We start from the raw sequence: 23076 nt of genomic DNA on the forward strand, positions 1-23076 counted from the left end.
ACTGATTTTTGTACGTAAGAGATATAAAGTCCAATGGTTATGTTATTTTAGGTTCCCCCACTCATTTCTAAGGCAGGTAAAATGAATTACACGCAGAAGCCAATCACTTTTTTACTAATATAAAATGGAAAATATTTACCCCAAAAAAGGATATAAAATTGAAAATACTTGGACCACGTCAAATGTAGAATATTAAATTCTGTGGCGGTATTGGGAGGTCAAATCAAAGAGGTGAAGAATTTCTAGAAAACTGGAGCCGAAAATGAGTTTTGGTGTGTAATAAGCTTGGCCTGTCAATCAATACCAGTGGGAATTGTCATTTGTGAAAAGTCACCAAACGACAGCGTAAGGAAGGCAACTTCCACGGCATTTTGCATTGAGAAAAACTTAAAAGCTAAGATATCAATTCCAACAAATAGCATCGTCGCATATTGGTCATTTGATTCTGCTCTCGCCGAAAGTGCGTTATACGTCATAACAGGGTTCGCGTTGACCACAACGTGGATTACAAGTAGTTATATGCCGTTAAAAGAAAAATATAAAATAAATGAAAACCTGATCGGTTTAAATTTATAAAATAAATGGTAATCAATTTGATATTAAAGTTAAAAATTCAAAAAATTATATGTAAAAACTTAAATTTTGAAAAAAATAATAATCTAAATTGATAAACAAATTAATCAATATAGTTTACACTTATGGTCCATATTAATCAATATAATTTACACTTGAAACGGTCCATATTATACAGTTATGTGCTGGTGGGGTGTTGGACTTTTTGAGAATTGGATTGTTTTCAGAGCCTCAAGCTTGGGTTAGCCTTGAGAAATGAGAAGCATGGTTAAACCAAATATCCAAGTTAGGTTTGCAATTTCTTGGCAAAAAGCATTCATTAACATGGAAAATGGCTACTCAAAGGTTCAATTGTACAAAAATGGTGCAAACATTCACATCCCAAAGAACCAACAGGCAACAGCAAACAACAGTAAATCACAGCAGCTAGCTGAGACAAACACACTAGGATCCTTTACATAGGGGAAAAGAAGAAAAAAGGAAGAAAATGCCAATGAAAAGCCAAAAACTTGAGGACGAGGAGTTGTATGGATTCTGATCAGGTCATGCAACAGCAACTCCAGCTAGCGGAGGCGGTCGCCTTTCAGCTTCTTTACTTTCTGGCATCTGATCAATTAGAACTTTTATTTTTGCCCCTGTTTTGGTAGTTGGTGCTGCCGGGTTCACATAGCTTCTTAGTCTCTGAACGTCTTTAATTTTGAGGGGTTTCTGTATGAACTCTTGAGCACCATCCGTGAGACACCTGAGGAGTAATAAGACAAAATTGAATACATAATAATTATATGGTATATCTAATTAAGACATCCAGCCAATCTGAAATCCATGCCAACATCATTGAACTTAGCATAGTACAACTCTACAAGGTTTACAAATCTATATCCGAAGGTTTCAATAAATTGTGCATACAGTAAGCTGTTTGAGGCTGTTCATTGTTCAGTACAATTTATCAAATTTGGAGTACAATGAATCTTTAAAGCCCAGCTCCATGCAAAAGCAAAATACCAGATGAGGAATTCATCTTATTGACTAGTCTTAGGACAAAATCTCAGATGTACCTCATTTAATCAAGCAGAATTTACTTTATTGTTACCTACTTCCTTTTCATCTTAGTCGAGCAATCAAAGAAGGCTAATTGTAGAGAACTAGAAGTACTCTCAAGACAGAATCTACCACTTATTCCAGTTTAAATAATGACTATACCGAACAACATATGGTTACTCAACAAAAGCTAATACAAGCGACAGATTTCCAACAAAAGTTAATGCAAGGAAAAATGGATTCTAATGGAAGAAAAATACCTGCTGATTCTTGATGCATTATATTCGGAAGACATTATAACCACGGGAATGGATTTTGAATGGCTGTTCTCCTAGTAGTCAAGAAAATGAAGTAGAATTTTATAATGAGCTCTAGAAAATGCCATCCATTTGCAGAAAGTATCTATCCATTGAATAGAAAGCAAATCAAACAAATATTTGCAATCTAATGGCTTGAATAAGTATTTATTTCACAGATCTACTACATGAAATCTATTGGAAAGTGGGTGTGCTCGTGTTAAACTAGTCCTTAAATTATTATTATAAAATGTAAACAGTCATCGCCATCCTTTCCAATTGAGATGTATACTAAAGTACGCCTAGTTCCTATTTACCTTTATAGCCACAAGAAGATCATGACCATTCATCCCAGGCATACAATAGTCCGTCAGAATCATGTCAATGTTTAGGTCCTGTACAAGTGATCAACAAATGATTAAGCTTGAGATCAGTCACATAGATAAATAATTTAGGACTTATAATTTTCCACCTATAAATTAAAGCAGATTTATAATTAACACTTAATTGAAAGCTACTTAAAAGTAGCATATAAATGGTTGTGCAAGACAGCTTCACAATTCTCAACCTATGAATCTTGTCAAGATGATTATCATGGAAATCAAGCTAGCTACCAGAAAAGACAGATATACTGTTTGTCCAAAACTATTCCTCATTTCACATAAACAAATAACAACCACTGAAATAGTCATCCAGGACTAGACCAAAAATGCGGTTTGAAGTTGCAAGGAATTATAATTTATCCCAAAAAACAGTAGAAAGGAGCTTTGGTACATGGTTTAAATAAAAGGAGCTTCCATAAAACTCTTTTGCATATTTAGCAACAGTTATTTTCCTCAACGTTTTTTCTCCATCCATACGCAAAACATAAATTCCCAAAAAGCAAATTTTATGAAATATTGGAAGCACAGAGAGTGAGAGAAGGAGATCTCCCCTCACAAAGAAAAAGAGAGAACGCTTTTCTACAGGATGAAGAATTTCACGGAGCACATCTTTGATCAAACGATGCAGATAAGTATTTGTCGCCCCTACAATATATCAAAGTGGTGCAATCATGCAAACAAAGATGCATTAAACTATATTAATTAACTGAGAACTGAAAGAACTTACATTTACACTAGTAGAATGTTTGACGTTCTCTTCGTTTAATCCAAGAACCTCCATTGCTTTCTCTCCACTTTCGACAGTAGTAACTACATAAAATTAGATGCTTATTAAGCATCCTTTTTTAAACAGCTCTATTAAAAACCCATCATAATTGAACGAGCAAAATCATGAGTTTATATTTTTACCACAACAAATTTGTAATCGAGGCTCAAAATCTTTTTTTTTTTTTTCCTCCAAAAAAAAAAAAAAAATCCCCGTTTATAAATCCTGTTAATTTGTTAGTGTTATAGAATGAAATTGCAGCCAACCAAAAGAAACCATTTTTTTCTCTTAATCTTGGACATGCCAACAAGATGCAATGATCTCGTTAGTTTGACACTTCTATATAAAACATGATAATTAAATCTAGGAAAATATAACTTCAGTGACACCGGTCCGTTTCCTTTTTTTCTGAATGAACAATTTTCCTAAGTAAAAAATATTTTAGAAAATAAAAAACGATAACGAAGGGGGGAAAAAAAAATTCCAACAGAAAAAAAGAACCTCAAGAGTCCAGACACACTCCATACCATACAAGGGAAGTCGCTTAACACACACACACACACACACAAATATATATATATATATATATACATACACACACAAATATATATACAAAACAAGTGAAAACCATCATGGCTTCTAATTATACCAGCAGAAAAAAATAGAAAAATAAAAAAATATATATTTGGATGCATTTAATTACCCTTGAAGAATGACGTTTGAAGGACCTTCTGAACAATTTTCCGGTCAAGCCAACAGTCATCAACGACGAGGATGTGAATGGGGGAGACATTGTGATCAGGAGGAGCAGAGAGGTCAGCCATGAGTGGGGTTTGTCGGCGAATGGGTGAGCTCAAAGGTTTGAAAAAAGGTGGCGAATGCAAGGGAATAGTGCAGAACAAGGAAGGGGGAGTTTATATAATAATGTAAAGCAGAAGAAGTGCTCGAGGGTTAACTGGTGGTGAGGGCAGGAGTGATGGAAAGATGCGAGGGAGTTAAGCCATAATGGTAGGGGTGGGTGGGACCCACAGAGAGCATTGTGTCTGGTTTTGGTGCAAGGGAGGGCCTTTGGTGGAGATTGAGAAGATGAGGGAGAAAAGGGGTTGTATTTTGGATGAAAAAGCGTTTAATAAAGCGTCAAGTCTTTAGATTACGTTGTCGGGAATCTTGCTTTGGACTGTCTGTGGTGTCTCAATGGATGACTCAGAGTCTGGGAATTCAAAACCTCTATCTTCAATTTCATATCCTACTTTAACAAACTTGTCCATTGTTTTTCTTTTAATAGTATTTTTTTTTTTCACTTATTTTGTTGTTATATGAATAAAAAATTAGAAAACTGCTGCTACAATAATTCCCATTCGTAAAAGAACAAATAAATAGTAACTAGGCACAAGTTCTAATTTTCTTTCTTTTCTTTTCTTTTTTTCTAATTTTCTCTTTCCATTTTTCTTACCAACTGTGAGCTTGAAAATACCCAAAAAAAGAAAAGAAAAAAAAAGACATAATTTATTAGTTGAAAATAATGAAAATTAATAAATTTCCCATTAAAATATCTTCTAAGAGAGTCAATCACAGACAAATTTTTTCCGTACAAATTTAAATGCGATGAATTTGAATCTAAAAACAATTGTGGGTCACTTGCCAGTTGTGAAACCTTAAAGGAGCATTTATCTTGTACAAATTTTGCATTTTTCTCGGTTTTTGCAATTTAAGTTGCTCTGTAGATAAAAATATATGTGAAATCTGCCATAAAAAATTAGTGTAATAACTGACAGGCACTCTGGACTGCTAGTATTTAATATAAAATACAACCTATGTTTGGTTGTTTTACCATTTATTTATTTATATTATGACTGAGTTTTTTTTTTTTTTTTTTTGGATGAATTGTATTGTGACTGAGTTTGGTTGATGTACTTTCTCCTGGCATTTTGTGTGTATTAAATTTAAATCTTCTTAGATTGGTAAAAAAAATTAAAATCGTTACAAAATATGTGACACATAAGTTTGAACATGTGCTTTCGAAAGTAAATCCAAATGGAAGAGCAAACCAGCACATGGATATACCTTTCCTTTTTTCTTTTTCTGTTTTTTAATTTTTAGTTTTGATGTTTTGATATTTTGTAGCATCAGGGCCCAACCTCGGCCTAAGAAATAGCAAAAATCTATTTTGCATCCTCGGCCTGCTTGAATCTTTTATGGCTTGTGGTTTTTCATGGTGACTTGATGGATTGCTGTGTTGGATTCTATTATTGATGGAATAGTATATTGCTGATGGAATTGCAATAGCTATTTCAATGAATAAAATATGAAAAAATTATTAATTATTTTAATGTTTTTAATTATATCAATGAATTAGATTTAATGATTAGTATAAAAAATAATTTATGACTAGTATACAAAATTGAACTTTTAATATTTATTTATATTTATGTTTATGTTCTTTATAATTTATTTAAAATATTTTGTTTTTGTTTAATTAAATATATAATTTATCATTTTTATTTAATTTATAATATATATATATATATTATTTTGTATTTTTTTAATGTTTTTTATTTAAGTATTTTAAATAGATAATACACCAAGTTTAAGGTTCTTAAGAATTATCAATTTTATGTTAACTATATTTGTATTAAAAAAATATTCACCGTATTTTGATCTATAAATGAGATATTTTTCAAAATGGGAGAATAGTTAATTATGAGAGAACATGTATTCTTTAAATATAAAAACCGATCAAACATAAGTTTATTTGATCATGTGAAATAGTTATTTCATTCTTTTTTCTAATTTTATTTACCAAACACACCCTAACATTTTTAAATTTCAAAATCTCAAAAACAAAAAATCTGATATTTACTAACAAAAAGTTAACATTTATGAGATAAATGAAGAGTTTTGATTTATTTTTTGAAATGAAAAAACAGATTTGAAAATAAAAAATAAAAAAATCCACTATTTGTCATTAACAATTATAATTATCAATTGGACCATTATTAACATAATTATTATATATTAATTGCACTCAATTATATATTATTAATTTGACAAACAATATATAAATTTCATTAGCAATGGTCACCGAAGATAATAAATAACACTTTTTTTAAATATTAATTGAAAAACTGGTGAATATATATATATATATATATATTTTTTTTTAACATAAAAACTAATGAATCTCATATTCTTATTCAAAGCCATATATTTTTATTTATTTGTGAGCAAAGATATAATATTTAAAAGTGAAATAAACATTTATTTGTATTTTAAAAAGTAAATCAAACATTTTAGAAAAAAAAAAAAAAAGAAAAGAAGAAGAAAAAGCAGAGCTAAATCAAACATATATTGCACTTTTTTTTTTTTTTTTAAAGAAATATACTACACCTCTATATTGTTGTATTTTGAATTTATAGTATTGAAATGTAAAATAAAAATATAACTAGAAAATGAAAAAGAAAAAACTAGCCAGTTAACATGAAAAAAAGGAAAACCAATTCGTCGGTAATCTAATCGCCAGTCCAGTACTACCATCTACACCTGCACTCACAAGCTCTCAGCCGCCGCCTCCATCGTTGGCCGTTGTTCGACCACACTTTCTCTTCCCTCTCCACTGTTACCTCCAACCTTCGTTCCTCACAATTTTGTATGTAAATTTAATGGTTTATATCCGTTTCTTTCCTGAAATTTTTACTCTTTTTTTTTTTTTTTTTTTTTTTTTGTTTCCTGGTCTTTAATTTGTGAGAGAAATAATGAAAAACTGATTACATAAAACAGGAAAAAAAAAAAAGAAAAGAAAAAAAAAGAAGAGGATTTTTAGATCGGTTTGGTGGGAACAGTGCCGGCTTTCCCTCTCGGCATCTCCTAGTCCATGCTATATTCGCCCGTTTGATCATTTTTATTTGTATTTGTTTTTTTGGCAGATTTTGCTTTCAATTGGCATATTTTTTAAGCACAGAAATGGCTGCGACTTTCGCTTCTAAGTGTAGTCGAGGTATGGTTAAGTCCCTCCTAATCATTTTTGGGTTTGCTTTCTCTCTGCCGTATATATGTATTTGTGGGATTTACTTTTTATTTGTCAATAATAATGGTAATTCATTTTAGCGTGCTATGCTGTAAAATCAGGTGTTTGGTAGATTTAGTAGATGAATAGCAGGAAGCAGCATGAACTGCTTGTAGTTGTTAAAGTAGTAAATGATTCATTCACTATGGGTAGTGATGGCTTCCTCATGAAATGGCTGATTCTTGCATTATAGCTTATGCAAGTTTTATGAGTGTGTGTGTGTGTGTGTGTGTTAGAGATTACAATTTTGGACTAGCTTAGAAGACAGTAACAAGATGGTGGAAGTCTTTTGAAAATGCCTTCTTTGATGGACTTCCTCTGAAAGTTGAAACCAGTGTTGGGCTTTTGCATTCATATATCAAACCAAACGATTTTTCACCATTTATTGGGTCTGCAAGAGTTTTTCAATTACACACCAAACATGTTTTTGAACATTTTAAAGCACCATAATATGCTTTTGTTTTTTGGTTTCTTTGGAAACTGGTTTTGAATTGCAAGCTAATCTTTAGCCGTTTTCTTATGGTCTCTTTTTGGGCGGTTTGGATTAAAAAGAATGTTTTGGAATTTCTATGGGCCGCATTAAATTAATTATCCTGGTTTTCCATATAAAAACCAGAGATTCAGCTCCTTATGTGGTCATACTCTCACAATTTAACTTCCTGCATTTTATTCATTGTGTTGGAAACAAAACCAGTGGGCCGTTCACTGTGGGGGGGACTTGGCAACAACTTGTCTGGCTTGCTAAGTGCATCACATGAGACGGCATGCAACCATTTCTTGTCTCAGGTTAGTGGTTTTATCATTTTGTCTTAAATGTTTCATTACAAAGGACACCTTTGATTATGCAACATATTCATTTGATTTCTGGTGTGGGATGTTGTGGGCTTGTGTTGGAGTAGGGTTGTGTTAGATCAGCTATTTGTTTAAAAATGGCGTGTTTCTGTATTCTTGCTGTTATTGATGGTTGAAAAGAGCCTTTATTTTTTTCATTTTTTTTTTTTTTTTTTTTTTACCCCCCTTGGTTTCTGTTTGTGTTAGTGTTTTTTGTTGGTTTTCCTGTTACGGAAATTTATGTTTGATGTTCTTTTTATTTATTTCTTTTAGTGATTTTTTCTTTTGACCTGCTTTCTGAGTAAAGTTTTAGGCAAGACAGACAGTTTATAAGGTAGATTTGCATATTAATTCTGTATGCATGTAAACCAATCATATCTTGTACTGCCACGTATCATTGTCAATACTTGCATTAGTGAGAGTTCACTTGAAAGTCGAAAGGTGGAGGGCATTAGAAGGACTAGAATACTTTCTTCAAGATGCCAAACTACAACTCATGTGCTTTGTGCTTCAACTGAAATTATCATGGAAAATTTTAAAAATGATAGATGATCTATTTCTGTAATCCATTTTCCTAAAGACAAGACATTGTAACTCTGTTATTTTCCTTTCTGGATGTGGACTTAGTTAGTTCTTGAAATTCTGCAGCAGCAAAGGACTTTTATCCAGATGAGAACTGTTCTGAAGGTTGTGGACAACTCTGGAGCAAAGAAGGTAATGTGCATACAGGCTTTGAAGGGGAAGAAAGGAGCGAGATTGGGAGACACCATAATTGCATCTGTGAAGGAAGCGTATCCCAATGGAAAAGTGAAGAAAGGAAAGGTTGTGTACGGTGTAGTCGTTCGTGCTGCCATGCAAAGGGGCCGCTGTGATGGGAGTGAGGTAAAGTTTGATGACAATGCTGTGGTGCTCGTTGACAAGCAAGGCCAGCCAATAGGGACTAGAGTTTTCGGTCCAGTTCCACATGAGTTAAGGCAGAAAAAGCATGTTAAGATTCTTAGTTTGGCGGGTCATATTGCCTGAGCCTGATGTGGTACGAAACACATTGGAATGCCATATACACACTGGAGAATACTACCTTTTCATCCCACCAACATCCAGGTGGCTCGTTATGTCAATTGGGAATTGTAATACTAAGAATTTATTCTTTCTCGTTTCCATTGATGTGTAATTGATCCAGCAATAATTGATTGCAAAGGGTTGGGTTGTTTGGACTCGGTTCCATTCTTATGGTCGGGATTCAGAGACTTTTAGCCCATTTTGGTAGGGCTATAAGAATTGTGGGCATCAGGCAGTTGACTGCCTAGGTTGAGTATTGAGTTTTGAAGGATTATGAATCTGTTATCATGCTAACCTACTGTGATTAACAAGACACAAAGATTATTTTTAGTTTTTACATAAAAAAGTGAGTAAAAAAAGTGAGAAAGTAAAAGCACCTTAATCAAGTGTAAATAGAGAAGCAGCTTGCTTTTTAACTCCGAATCTATACATAATCATTATGGCCATACGTCCTTCCAGAAACAAAAAGATAAAAGAAGTAAGAAAAAGGAATAAAATCACTTCATCAAACATCTTTAAACGGTGTTTTTCTGTAGTTTTTAGATTAAACGTAAGGAAACTGACTGTATATATTACATTTATGTTATTTTTATTGAATTAAACGTTTATTTTCTTAACTAATTAATTGGGAAAAAAAAAAAAAAAAAAAACAAAACAACTTGTTCCAACGCTCCATAGCACTGCAGGTTTTTCCTAAGTTTTATTTATTTATCTTTATTTATATGTAGATTAGATATAACAAGAAAAGGAATTTTACAGCGAGAATTAAAACCAAATCTCGAAACCTAAAATAAAATATTGAAAGAATCTATTTTTGGGGTTTAATTTTTTGACTTTTCCAAGTCAGTCCAACATATGATATGACGGAGGTACACCGCCTCAAATCAATACATTTTTCCAGAAACTTCCTGCATTCTAAATATCCCTAAAGCACGCACGGGATGAGTGAGGTTTCGTCACTTGGAACTCTGAAGACGACGTGAAAAAAAAAAAAAGAAGGAAAAACCACATTCTATCAGCTGAGAGAAGGGGAAAAAAAAAATAATAATAAAAAAAAATGTTCAAGAAGGCAGTGGAGGCAAAGTCACACCAGAGGCTATCCGGTGCTGATAGGAAGAAGCTGAAGAGGAGCATCAAGGACAAGTTCCCCAGAGCTTCTGATACCGACATCGATTCCTTGCTCCCTCCTAAGGTCCCATCTTGTTTACCTTCACCAACCTCATTCTTTTTTCCTTTGTTTCTACTTTCGGCTTCTCTTTTAATATGAATTTGTATATTTTTGGATCCATTTGATCGGTACCTGACATGGTAGAAATATAAATATAATGATGTGGCCATTCAAATACTAGGCGTATTTGGATTTTTTTCAATTCCATTCAAAATGAGTTTTTTTTTTTTTTTTTATTCTTTGTTTGATTATCTGATGTTAAACAAAATGAGGTTTTCTGATTATCCTTTATGAAAGTTTTTATTTGTTTATTTATTTTGGATTGTCCTTGGTGTTCGTTACTGATATGGTTGCTCAACTTTAATGGTAATTTGGTATTTTAGGCGGAGATAACAGTTGCGAAACTTCAAAACCGTGTTCATGTATATGGTGTGGAAGGAGGATTCCCTATGTTTTTTGATGTTGATGGCCGAGGCAATGAAATATTCCCCACAGGTATGTCTTTAATTTTTTTTTTTTTTAATTAGTATTTATCCTGGCCTCCTGTCATTCTTTCAGTTTTCTTGTCCTAAGACATAATTTCTTTCATGATATGTACTACCTCTATTTGAGTGTTAGGGAGCTGAAATTTTGGTATAAAGACTAAAGAGAAAAATTTTAGTTGATTTTGGTAGCTAGTTTATAGGTAGGATGAAGTAATAGAAGAAACTTTAACTATAGGCCTTAATAATTGTCTTTTAAACTGAACTAGTGGAAACTTAAAAGATAAAGCCTTTACTAAAAGTTGGCTAATCATTGAGAAAACCTCCTTCCTTTTGTATTTGCAATGATTTTACATTTTTATGGGGGAAAACTATTTACTAGTTTTTTATGTTGTCATTGCAATTTTCAGTTTATGCTCTCTGGAAGGTCCCCGATATCTTGCCTTATTTCTTGTTGAAAGGGGGTGAGGTCTCTCGATATGTTATTGGAGGTGCAGATCTGATGTTTCCCGGTATCAGTGTACCTGCTGAAGGTTTACCTTCGTTTTCAGCTGGCGAATTGTGGGCAGTAAAAGTCCCAGGAAATCCAGCACCAATTGCAGTAAGTTTGCTCGCATTCAGCAAAAACTTAACATTTGTCAAGTTATGTATATGTAGTCTTGTTGATATATATATGCCTTCTTTTGGCCTTGATTTATATGAAGGTTGGGAGTACCACCATGAGCAGTACTGAAGCATTGAAAGCTGGTTTGAGGGGAAAAGCTTTAAAAATTGCTCACTATTATGGTGATGTGCTTTGGTAAGTAATTGTGAAGTTTACTTAACAACTTATTGTAATTTGAAAAAACTTAAAAATTACTATTTTGTGGAATTTCTTTGCAGGGAATCAGTTGAGGGCCACTATGTTCCAAATGCAGGATTTTTTGAAGATGCTGTATTCGAGGACCCTGCACTGTCATCGTGTCAGACTTCAGATTCATGTAATGATGCCAATGATTCTTCACATAATCAAGATGTCAATATTGACAAAGAAGTGGGGGAATCTGTTGATGTAGCTGATGACCATTCTGTACCTAATTCTGCTTCAATAACTCAGATTGATGCTGGTAACGATACTGCTGAAGAGATCACTTCAAGTGTGGCTGATTTGAAGGTAGCAGATAACCCTGTTGCTGATGAGCCTGGTGCTGAGGATCAACATCCTTTGTCCACCGAGGATGTGGACATGCTTTTGGACAAATGCCTTTTGCAGGCATTGCATACGACAGTTAAAGAGAAAGACCTTCCCATGCCAGGAAGCACGCTATGGTAATAGAATATGTTCTGGAAAAAATATTGTAATTTTCATAAATGCTTAATCTCTTTCTCTCTTTTTGTCTCTGTCTCTCCGTCTCTTTCTAGTTGACCAGATTTTAGGTTTCTTCTGTAAATTTTTATGGTCCCAAGATGGTTAATAAAATTTTTGAACGTTTTCTAATGTAGATTCACTTTATCGTCTAATAACTGCTGTTTTTTGCTTTGTGATGATGTAGGTCAAATCATGTACTACCTTGTAGGCCTTCAGGCACCACACTTGACATCAAGAAGTCATCCTACAAGAAATTGTCAAAGTGGTTACAAGCTAAAGCTTCTGCAGGATTGGTGTGTCTCGAGCCCTTTTTATTTACTATTAGAAGCAGAGTATTTGAAATCTATAATTTTCTGGAACTTGACTGCTTCATAAGTGTTTTACGGAATTAAAGAATAAAACCCTCTTATATGATTGCATTATGATTTTTCTGTTCAACCATAATCCATATTTTCTTATATTCTATATGAATTATGATGACATCAATAAATGTACAGATCACAGTGAAGGAAGATAAATACAAAAAGGAGGCTGTTTTATTTTCTGTTAACCGCAGCCATTCAGATTACTCATCCTTCAAGCCAGAGAAAAGACGAGTTGAAAATGAGCACACTAGTGATCATGCTGGCAGTGAAAGCCGGTCAAATAAAGTGCTTGAATTGGCGGAAGTCTACAAACCAAGCGTACATGTGAATCCCATATTTTCTGCTGTAGGAGCTGAAACAGGAAAACTTTACAGTGCTTCAGAGGCCACTGATATTGTCTTCAAATATGTTGAGAAAGAAAACCTTGTCAAGCCTACAAACAAGGCTATTGTGGTTCTGGATGCAACATTATGTGATGCATTATTCAAGGGAGCAATCAAGAAAGGAACAACATACCCTACAGAAGTTCATAAGAAAGATATAGGATCAACATTCATAAACCGGATGCAAGCTCATCACATTGTAACAAGGGGAGGTGAGTCAGTTGTTCGTAAAGGTGCTCTTAAAACATTACAGATAATGACAGAACGAAGGCAAGGTAACAAGAAGGTGACAAAACTCTCTGGGATGGAAACCTTTTTGGTGGATCCTGAAGCTTTGGCTTCAGAATTGCAGAAAAAGTTTGCTTGCAGCACATCTGTGGGAGAACTACCAGGTATGGTGTCCAATAATATTGAGGTTGCTAGAATCAGTTCTTTATAATGTATTACCGTGCCTCTCATTTTTTTTTTCCTAGTTTATCGTGCCCTTGTTTTCTACAATGGGGTCATGTCTGGGAGGGATAGAATCCTGTTTTAAGAAATCTAATAGGAAATCGGTTGTTCTAGTTTTATAATGTTGTCAATAATTATCTACTTTATTTGTTAAAACGTGGATCTTTTTTGAATTATTTAGTTTTGAACAATGAGGTAATTGGAAAATTCTATTTTGACACTTTTTTTTTTTTTTTAATTCCTTTTTTGGGGGGCCGGCGGGGGTAAATGTGTGTGATTTTTTTTGTTGATCCTATTAAGGTCCTTCCTATTCAGAACCTCGCACCAGGTTAACCCAGAAAGTGCAGGTGCATTGGGAGTAAAAGAGATTTGGGCTATTACTAGTGGTCCTTTTCACTGTGGTTGAAATTTATGGATCTCCTTTTTAGTGTGGCAGAATCAATAGGTTTATTATGTTGCCTTTGCAGGTAAGAAAGGACACGAGGTTCTAGTTCAAGGTGGTGTAATTGATGACCTGGCAAAACATATGATTGAGCAATACGGGATCCCAAAAAGATGCATTGAAGTTCTTGATAAAACCAAAAGATGAGACTTTGGACAAATATTTTGTTCTCTTCCTTCTCGATGAAGTTGAGGTAACTGGTTGGTTGTTCTTGATTTCTGTTGTGCATATTGGAACTATGTTGAATTAATCAAACATGAATATTGTTGTTGTTGTTAGAGAAATGAATTGTTCATTATATTACTTTTTTATATGTCAGGTAAAATGGTTGAAGATCATGTTCCTGGTTAGAGGTGTGATTTGCATTTGGCAAACTGCAGATTTTTGGTTTCCAGAGTGTTGCAAGTTTGAGAAGGTGCGTGGAGTTGCGAGAAGTAGTTGAATAGGCATCAATAATTTTTATTGAAAAAATTTAATCCCTACGTTGTGGAAGGTGTACAAATTTTTTAATATATACACAAATTACGCAGCATCGGTTTTACCATTGCTTTGTTTCTGGGAGAGGCATGTTTTAGTTATATTATTTCTAGTGTAATGTTCGAGCAGATAAATCATCTCTTCGATTGTAAATATAATTTTTACTGGCTTCTTTAGTCGTTGCAATTTATAAACCATTCAACTAATACTGATGGGAACTAATAAAAACTGTTTATTTTATATATAAGCTGGCTTTCAAGAGCAAGAAGGTAGTTCATTTTTCCACACACAGGAAGCTTCAATGAATATGATCATATGTGATCTTTGGGCAAACGATATGGTATTATAGTGTGGTAATAGTTCAAAAAATGTGATGTAAAGCGCGATGGCTTGCGCTTCCCCGAATTCGCTACTGAAGCTTTTGGTCCTTGCTCTTCATGCTTGCCTTACTTCAACCTAATCTTCTACCTATATTCTTCTGCATAAACAAAATCAAGAAGCCTACCTATTTTCTTCTGCATAAACAAAAATCAAGAACCTTCGTCACTGTATTTTGATGTGGTTTTATGGGAAGGACTCCCTTTAGTTGCCAATTTCTTTATCAAAAATCACGTTTTAAAAGCTTGGATTTGTTAAAAAGAAAAATTTTAAATTTAAAAAAAAATAAATAAAAAAAATAAAATGAAATGGTTTGGTTGTAGGTACCGAAAGCTGCGGTATATATCATCCAGGTTTAGACAGAGGAGTTGGAGACCTGCGGTGAACTCACGGCTAAGATCTCGGAACACTGATAAGCAGTAAAGACATCAGAAAGACGAAAAGGTCCTGAGCAGGCCATCTTGCTCGCAAACCCGAAAGAATTCTCAGCTAAAAATCTGGCCGCAAAGTTATAATATAATACTTATACCACGTGCCAAAGCATTGAACCAAAAAAAAAAAAAAAAAGGACCAATGAGAGATTGACATATCGAAAAGTCAGGACTAATATTTTAGTTGGACCGTATCCATGAGTCAAATCTTGATTGGGAGGTCTACCAATGAAAGTTAATGTTTTTATTTTATGACAATTAGAATCGATCCTTCTCCCATTTTGTGAGAGTTTTCTGTAAAGATTGGATAATACAAGGAACAATAGCTTAGCGTTACTTCATGAAAGATGAATTTCGGGAAGCATCCAATTATAACATGACAATTAATTACCTGAGAAAGTATATTGATTGGCCTTTCAGCCAAAAAAAAAAAAAAAGGTATATAGATTGCGGGCCTTTGAATGTCTTCAATATTTATTCAACCTTTTTAAAGAAAATTATTTTTACGTACTTTCATAACCAATACACCTGGAGGATACTTTATACGTTGATGTTTAATAAATTATTTTGGCTAAAGAATGCTTCATTTATATATTATATCCCGGCAAAAAATATATGTAAGCATTCTCTGGTCAATTTCATCCAAAAAAAAAAAAAAAAAAAAAGCATTCTTTGGTTGAGGCAAAGCCAGAACTTTTAAATACAATAAAATTTTTGTTTTGCCCTGCTATGGGAATTTAACTGAATTATGTCATTACCGCCTAATCGCCATTCCGGAGTTGTTTTTTTTTTTTTTTTTTTTTTTTGGGTGGGCAAGACCGGAGTGCTTTTTCTGATCTTGTAGATAAGAAGGACCCCTATATTGATTATAATAATAATAATGAAAATCAACAGCTTAGTGGATTGATTTTTCTCGTATAGTTATCTCAAATTTGAACCCTTAATACCCCTCCAATATGAGGGGGAAAAACCAAAAGGAGTGACCAAAGCGGAGTACTTTTGCTTGAAGCTGGACAAATTTTGCTCATTTTATTGATAGCAAAACACGAGAACTCATCATTCACTCATCTAACGCGAATGCACAAGCTTAATAAGCCCATAATACTATTAGATAAATTTGGGAATTATAAGCTAATAGTATGAATGCTAATTAATTTATTGGACAATATATATATATATATATATATATTAGGTGTGAATGTTTTGCATCTTTCAATAATTAAAAAGGTTTATCATGGTACAATTTTATGATAAAAAATGATAAAATTTAAGGTTTAATCACAACCTGTATTTTTATAGTTAGTAAATTTGTGAATAGTACACATAATATAAGTACATTTTTCATTTCACTTGCACATGAACAAAAAAATATACGTTATTTTAAGGAAAATAGTTTAAATGTCTTATCGAGTTATACAACGGAAAAAAAACATGTATTTTTGAAAAAATAAATAATTTCAATTATTATTTTTTTTCTTTTTTACAATAACATAGCAAAAAATGTGTATAGAAAAGATTTTTTTTATTTAAATCTCTTAATTATTTACTATTTTTTATTTTTTAATACATTAAACTATTATTATCCCACCATAATTTTATCATATATATTAAAAATAACTAATTTTAATATATATTTAATATCCATATTTTTTCTTTTATATTTTTCAATTTGTAACATATTATACACATATCAAATTATAAATTTTCTGTTTACATATTTTTTGCTAAATCTTTTTATATTTTTAAATAAATAAAATAATTTATACACATACATATTGTTAACGTAGTATTTAACTAAATATTACATCTTTCAATAATCAAAAAGATTTATCATATTCATGGTACGATTTAAGTGATCAAAAAGTCAAAACTTTTTATCCGTATTGTATTTAATATATATATATATATATATATAAATATCATCTTCGGTTCAATGTATCTGTGTTTATTAAAGTTCAATATAGTTGTAAAAATAATAAATGAAAAGGGTACTATATAACATAAATTTGATTTCGATTTCTCCATCACAGCTTGTATCTAATATATATATATATATATATATATCAATCTTCCATTTCAGTAGTACAGCTTGTATTTAATATATATATATATATATATATATCAATCTTCCATTTCAGTAGTATAGCTGTAAGCAAAACTGCATGAATCTAATTTCGATTTCTTCTCTTAATTTCAGGAGTAGTCTTATTGTGTACAGACACAGCTGTATTTTACAAATTCACGGTAGCGACGATACCATGGGAAGACGTACCTCATCCGACTCTATGCAAAAATAATTAACGGATTAAGTATTATCCGGATAATAACTAGATATAATTAACAGCTTATAATAATATTTATACACACGCAACTATCCTTCTAAATATATATATAAATTTAACTATTCATCTAGATATTATTATAAGTTGGACTCGTATAATAACATATATATACTCTGGAGATGAATAATTTGAAGATACAAAATAGACTATGAATAATAAGTTTTTGACCAAGGATTTTTGTATAAAACAGAAATTATCACATCTAATGTGGATTTTTGTATAAAGCAGAAATTATCACATCTAATAAACCATACTTTTTGTTATAATGTTCAACCTATGCACGAAAAATTTGTGGACATTAATTAGCTTAGGAAGTAAATATCTTGATAACAGTTGCAGTATTTCATTATCAAATTAAATCACGGAACTCTAAAGTGACAACTGATTGTAAACAATGGAACGTTTATGGTTAATAAAAAATAAAAAAAAGGTGACTGGTTTTGTGTGGAGCCATAGTCTTCTTGGGTTTTTGTTTTGATTACAACGTACGGAAAGAAACACTTTCAACAAGATTCATTGAATCCAAAATCTAAAGGTGATTGATGTTATAAATAAGTACTCTATAATGAAATAACCTCAATTTAATCATTAAAAAAATTTGATCATTTGATCTCAACTTAAAGATAATTATAAATACGTAAATTTCATATTGTAATAAACTATAAGTATTTAAAGTTTTGCTTAAAAAACTTTTTATTCAAGTATAATAATTATTTATATATAATTAAAAAAATATGATAATCAAAAATTTATATAATTTGAAATGATATTTATGTAAAGTTGTTTAGGATATTAATTTATTTTTAAAGTTGTTACAATGTTATGTGTACATAATAACCTATTATCTATAGTAACTTACTAATATAGATATTTTTTTGTTGATATTTAATTCCAGCTTTTCAAAAATATTTAAAACTTTTGAGCATCAAAGTTTTGTATTTCCATATTGACATCCTAAAAATTACAAATAAATATCAAATTAGATTATTTTGATTGATAATTATATAAGATGTGTTAGACTAGAATTTTTAACTAAGTTATAATCTCATTATAATTTTAAAATTGGTTTGATCCCAACAGTACCACTATAAAGAAGTTTTACTTTCTTATTAATTATTATTACGAAATTCTTCTATGATTTTGATTTTGAGGAATGTATATGGCTATCGATCGATTCTGTTTTATACATATATACATATATATATATATATATATATATATATACACATATATATTAATTAAAGCGTGTGGATTCCAGAATGGATGTACAATTTTAGTTTTAAATTTGGATCCAATTTCCGTAAGAAAATAAAAATCATAATCATCAAATCAAATTATTGGAATTTCAATTCAAATTATTGGACCAAGCATCTAAATTTATTACAAAGGAACTGGCCCAATCACAATCCCAATCCCAGTCCTTAATTAGATTCCACGAAATCCCTTATTTCCTTGATCATCAGCGACGACTCTTTGAGCTCCGGAAAAATATAGAATGCATGAACTGCATTCGGATACTCAACCATATGCACTTCCTTTCCTTGTTTCTTCAACCACTCGCAGTACCTCTTTTGCCAATCTTGCAACGGATCGAATCCTCCGACGATCACCATTGTTGTCGGAAACCTCTTCAAACCCGAAATATCAGCCGAATCCGGTCCGAACACATTCACTACCGGATGGTTTCGGTTCGAACCTTCTGGAAGAAACGCCTTCCACATCCAATCCGTTCGATCCACAGGAAGCAACGACGTCGCAGCGAATCTGTTTTCCGATTCACTTCGCTCTTCCCCGCCAAAAAATGGCTGTATCCCCAGAATCCCGACGACGTCCAACTTTTTGAAATCGTGCTTGGCCGCCATTACCGCCACGTGGTGCGCCAGGTTCCCTCCTGCACTGTCTCCGCCGACGAAGCACCGTCTCAGATCGGCGTTCGCGGGGAAACGATCTTTGAAACCATCATCGCCGTCGATGAACTTCAAGACGTCGAATCCGTCGTCGTATTGACTCGGATAGCGATGCTCGGGAGCGAGACGGTAGTTGACGGAGATGACAACGGCGGGAAGTTCACGAGCCAGTCGCTGGCAAAAGGCGTCGTAATATTTGGAATCGGCGGACATCAATATGAAGCCACCGCCGTGGAAGTAGACGATGACGGGAAGGCTGACGGTGGAGGGTAGTTGAGTTGGGGTGTGGAGGCGGAACCAGAGGTTTCGGGTGTGGTCGACGATGATATCGGAGCTTTGGAGGCCTTTGACCGGTTTGTTTAAGGGTGAGGCTTTCAAGTCCGCGAGATTGACGACGGTCCGATTCAAGGTGCCATCGGAGCGGCAACAAACTTTCATTAAGAAGCCGAAGGCAGCGTTGAAAAGCCTCACAGTCCAAGGGAGATCCGGCAACGTGCGGAGCATTTTCACGAATGCAGAGAAAGCTGGTTTCCACCGCTCTGAAATCTGGACTGAAGGAATTAAGAGAGGTCTCTAATTAGTAGCTAGCTTTTGCCAAATAAAATCTTATTTTATATATATATATATATGCCTGTATGTATGTATGTATGTATACTATTTTTCAGAAGGAAAAAAAAAAAAAATTACGTCATATATTAGAATTCAAATCCTGCCAACATTTGCATATAAGACCACGATTACAATCTTTGCAAAAACAAAAACAATAATCGACTATGACTACAGCTCACGGAACAGAACAAAGAAAAACTTAATTTGAATTTTACAGTATATAAGCAAAATATTAAAACGTGGAAGTGATTTTAGACGTCTCTCTTAAGCAAAAAGAGAGCATGATTATAGCTAACGGAAGTACGGAACTGAGTAATTCAGAAACTGAATTTTATTTTACCATATAAGCAAAATATTCTATTTCGCATATTTTCCTAATTAACTACCTTACGTTAGAAATTTTATTTTTTGTTTTTTTATCATTACTTATGTTGGAATCTTTTAATTATATCTTCATGTAATTATTTTTTACTTTCACGTTAAGCATTTCGCTATACTAATTTTAAAAATGTCATTTTCAAGGGAAAAAAACAGAAAAAAGAAAATTTAAATGTGAGAAATAACTTTGGTAAATTAGTTGTTGCACAAACTCCATCCAAAAGTGTCTGAAAGTGTGAAATATGCTTTAAATAGTAGGACAGTCACAACATAAGTTTTCCTCGAACTTTGGAGGCCATTGACAACTTGTTTTTAAGTGAGAAAGGCTTTCCAAACTCCATGAGATCCACGACTCGACCGACTTCCACGAGAAAGGGGAGAAAGGAGACAAGAATCCGACAGCTCATTTTTTATTTTGTTTTTCTTGTCAGGCGGCTCATTTGACAGAGTCATATATGGAATTTTCCCTTTTTTTTTTTTTTTTTTTTTTTGGGTTATGATGGAATTTTATTTGGTGACAACGAAACAAAAAAATATGTTGCTTTATTTTTCTAAATATTTTTTTTTTCGATGTTCAACACAATGCTTTTCTATGTGAAAAATTATGCTTGTCCCGCTAAACAGTGGAATCCATATTTAATTCAGTTATTATCATATTAATGTTAAGGTTTACTTTTCTATATTTTGCTTTAATTTTTTTAAATAAAATTTCCCAACGATGTTCCACACGTAATGCTTTCCTATTTTGAAAAATTATATTTATCAACATTATCATCATTATCAATATAATTTATATTTATTTATCAGTTATTAACAAGTTTATATTAAAAGTTTACTATTTAGTATTGGTTCTAAATTATACATCTCTATTTATACAATGTTTACATAGAGAGAGCGAGTTTCAAAAAATTTGAATTGTTTTGTCATTAGACAGTAAACCAAGGAACATTGGCGCATAAGTGATTAAGAGGACTAAGTGATATTGATTTAATTGGTAAACTATTTATAATTATAATTGGAAAATTATAGGTTGATAAAACCAAAATATGAAGGAAAATTATTATAAATGTAAAAAGTGATTGAGAAGCAAGAATTAAAATATTCATTATACTTTTCTAATATGATCATTTAATAAAGATCCAGCCTATCAGCATTTTCCTGCTTTAATTAATATAAAAACAAATCTTTTAAAATAGATCCTCTGTTTGGATTGACAACCAAGGTAATTATAGCTAAATACCAATAGATTAGGAAGCTAACGAGGGCTAAATATTATTGTTTATTTTATCCTTGAATAGCACACTGTTTTATTTGTGTAAAATGCAACAAATTCTAAATAAAGAAAACATAAGGTATATTTGAATTTTTTTTTTTATTTTTTTTTTTATTATTATTATTTTTTTTTTGTTTTACCGCGTAACAAACTAAAATCAACTGTCTTTTTATAACTTTGATTGCATGAAATCCCTCATATCCTTTATCAACAGAGACGACTCTTTGAGCTCCGGGAAAATATAGAAACCGTGAATGGCATCCGGATACTCAATCAATTTCGCTTCCTTTCCTTGTTTCTTCAACCACTGATAGTATCTCTTTTGCCAATCTTGTAACGGATCGAATCCTGCGACCACCACCATTGTCGCCGGAAACTTCAGATCCGAAATATCCACCGAATTCGGTCCAGATACATTGACTGCAGGGTGGTCCCGATCTGAACCTTCCGGCAGAAACGCTTTCCACATCCAATCAGTCCGATCCAAATTAATTAGCGGAGCTCCGACAAGTCTGATTTCAGATTCAATTCGTTCTTTGCCACCCAAAAATGGCTGCAAAGCCATAATCCCGACGACGTCCAACTGGTCGAATTCGTGCTTGGCAGCCTTCACTGCCACTTGGTGAGCCATGTTCCCTCCGGCACTGTCTCCGGCAACGAAGCATTTCTTCAAATCGGCATTTACAGGAAGGAGATCTTTAAACCATGCGCTGTCGATGAACTTCAAGACATCGAATCCATCTTCGAATGCACTCGGACACCGATTCTCCGGAGCGAGGCGGTAATTGACGGAGACGATAACGGCGGGAAGTTCCCGGGAGAGTCTCTGGCAGAAGTCGTCGTGTGTTTTGGAATCGGCTGACATCAACACGAAACCACCGCCGTGAAAGTAGACAATTACGGGAACGCGGCTGTGTGTAGGAATTTGAAGCGGGGTGTAGAGACGGAACCAGAGGTTTCGGGAGTCGTCGACAACGATGTCGGAGCTTTGGAGGCCATTGAGGGGTTTCTTTAAGGGTGAAGCTTTTACGTCCAAGAGATTGATGAGAGTCCGATTGAAGGTACCATTGGAACGACGACACACGTCGACGAGAAAGGAGAGCGACGACACGAAGAGCCTCACCTTCCAAGGAAGGTCCGGTGATCCGCTCATTATTCCTGAAGATGGACAGATGGCGTCAAACAAAGGGTTTTGATCAACTGGAAGGAATCACTCCCGACACTCTCTGCCAATTTCTATGCGTTATCATCTTCTTTATCTTTCTTATATGGTTTTGCAAAATAGATTATTATACAAGTTAATGATAAAAAAATGGACCAATGATCCACGTTATCGATTTGATAATAATATATTTTGTTTAAATTTAAATTGGTCAAACATTTCTTTTCACATTATTATATTCCACGTGATGGGTGGAGACAGAGGATTTGGCGGCTATCTTTTCACGCTATTCGAAAAACAATATGTATGAACCAATTTAAAATCCTTAATACGTCCAAGTTCTAAACAGTAGCGAATTTTTTTTTTTGGTCCCTTCTCATAAGCCCCACTTTGAAAAAACTGGTTTAGCTACAGCGTAGTTATTTGGACTTTCTCAATTTTATTATTTATTTATTTTCTATGAAATTATTTT

The 23076-nt window shown here is 33.1% G+C and overlaps 5 protein-coding genes and 1 long non-coding RNA gene across 8 annotated transcripts; 2 read left to right on the top strand and 4 right to left on the bottom strand.

The window, feature by feature from the left end:
- Nucleotides 1-859: 859 nt before the first annotated feature.
- On the bottom strand, nt 860-4283 carry LOC107410810 (two-component response regulator ORR3). The gene is made up of 5 exons (XM_016018288.3): nt 3760-4283; nt 3018-3100; nt 2225-2302; nt 1872-1942; nt 860-1315 (listed from the first exon to the last, which is right to left on the bottom strand). The coding sequence occupies exons 1-5, from the start codon at nt 3878-3880 to the stop codon at nt 1117-1119; spliced, it is 552 nt and encodes a 183-aa protein (XP_015873774.2). The 5' UTR covers nt 3881-4283; the 3' UTR covers nt 860-1116.
- Nucleotides 4284-6485: 2202 nt separating this feature from the next.
- Nucleotides 6486-9283, top strand: LOC107410789 (large ribosomal subunit protein uL14mz). Of its 3 annotated transcripts, none has more exons than XM_048479027.2 (4): nt 6486-6702; nt 6980-7050; nt 7814-7905; nt 8578-9283. In XM_048479027.2, the coding sequence occupies exons 2-4, from the start codon at nt 7017-7019 to the stop codon at nt 8971-8973; spliced, it is 522 nt and encodes a 173-aa protein (XP_048334984.1). In that variant the 5' UTR covers nt 6486-6702; nt 6980-7016; the 3' UTR covers nt 8974-9283. The 3 variants fall into 3 exon arrangements, with proteins under 3 accessions (XP_048334984.1, XP_048334986.1, XP_048334985.1); XM_048479029.2 differs by having other exon boundaries at nt 6487-6702; nt 8602-9283; XM_048479028.2 differs by having other exon boundaries at nt 6488-6702; nt 8599-9283.
- A 598-nt stretch (nt 9284-9881) lies between these two features.
- On the top strand, nt 9882-14191 carry LOC107410861 (uncharacterized). Its single transcript, XM_016018347.4, has 9 exons — nt 9882-10201; nt 10561-10672; nt 11070-11260; nt 11364-11458; nt 11542-11967; nt 12192-12300; nt 12505-13147; nt 13673-13840; nt 13967-14191. The coding sequence occupies exons 1-8, from the start codon at nt 10067-10069 to the stop codon at nt 13792-13794; spliced, it is 1833 nt and encodes a 610-aa protein (XP_015873833.3). The 5' UTR covers nt 9882-10066; the 3' UTR covers nt 13795-13840; nt 13967-14191.
- A 145-nt stretch (nt 14192-14336) lies between these two features.
- On the bottom strand, nt 14337-15273 carry LOC125423798 (uncharacterized). Its single transcript, XR_007242452.2, has 2 exons — nt 14830-15273; nt 14337-14639 (listed from the first exon to the last, which is right to left on the bottom strand). It is a non-coding gene; the product is annotated as an uncharacterized LOC125423798 (long non-coding RNA).
- Nucleotides 15274-18576: 3303 nt separating this feature from the next.
- On the bottom strand, nt 18577-19878 carry LOC107410796 (probable carboxylesterase 18). The gene has a single exon (XM_060818694.1). The coding sequence runs from the start codon at nt 19684-19686 to the stop codon at nt 18697-18699; it is 990 nt and encodes a 329-aa protein (XP_060674677.1). The 5' UTR covers nt 19687-19878; the 3' UTR covers nt 18577-18696.
- Nucleotides 19879-21432: 1554 nt separating this feature from the next.
- LOC132799097 (probable carboxylesterase 18) lies at nt 21433-22770 on the bottom strand. The gene has a single exon (XM_016018270.4). It carries the CDS (start codon nt 22593-22595, stop codon nt 21612-21614), a length of 984 nt encoding a protein of 327 aa, XP_015873756.3. The 5' UTR covers nt 22596-22770; the 3' UTR covers nt 21433-21611.
- Between the last annotated feature and the right edge of the window lie 306 nt (nt 22771-23076).

Source organism: Ziziphus jujuba, chromosome 7 (genome assembly GCF_031755915.1).
Source record: "Ziziphus jujuba cultivar Dongzao chromosome 7, ASM3175591v1".
NCBI lineage: Eukaryota > Viridiplantae > Streptophyta > Magnoliopsida > Rosales > Rhamnaceae > Ziziphus > Ziziphus jujuba.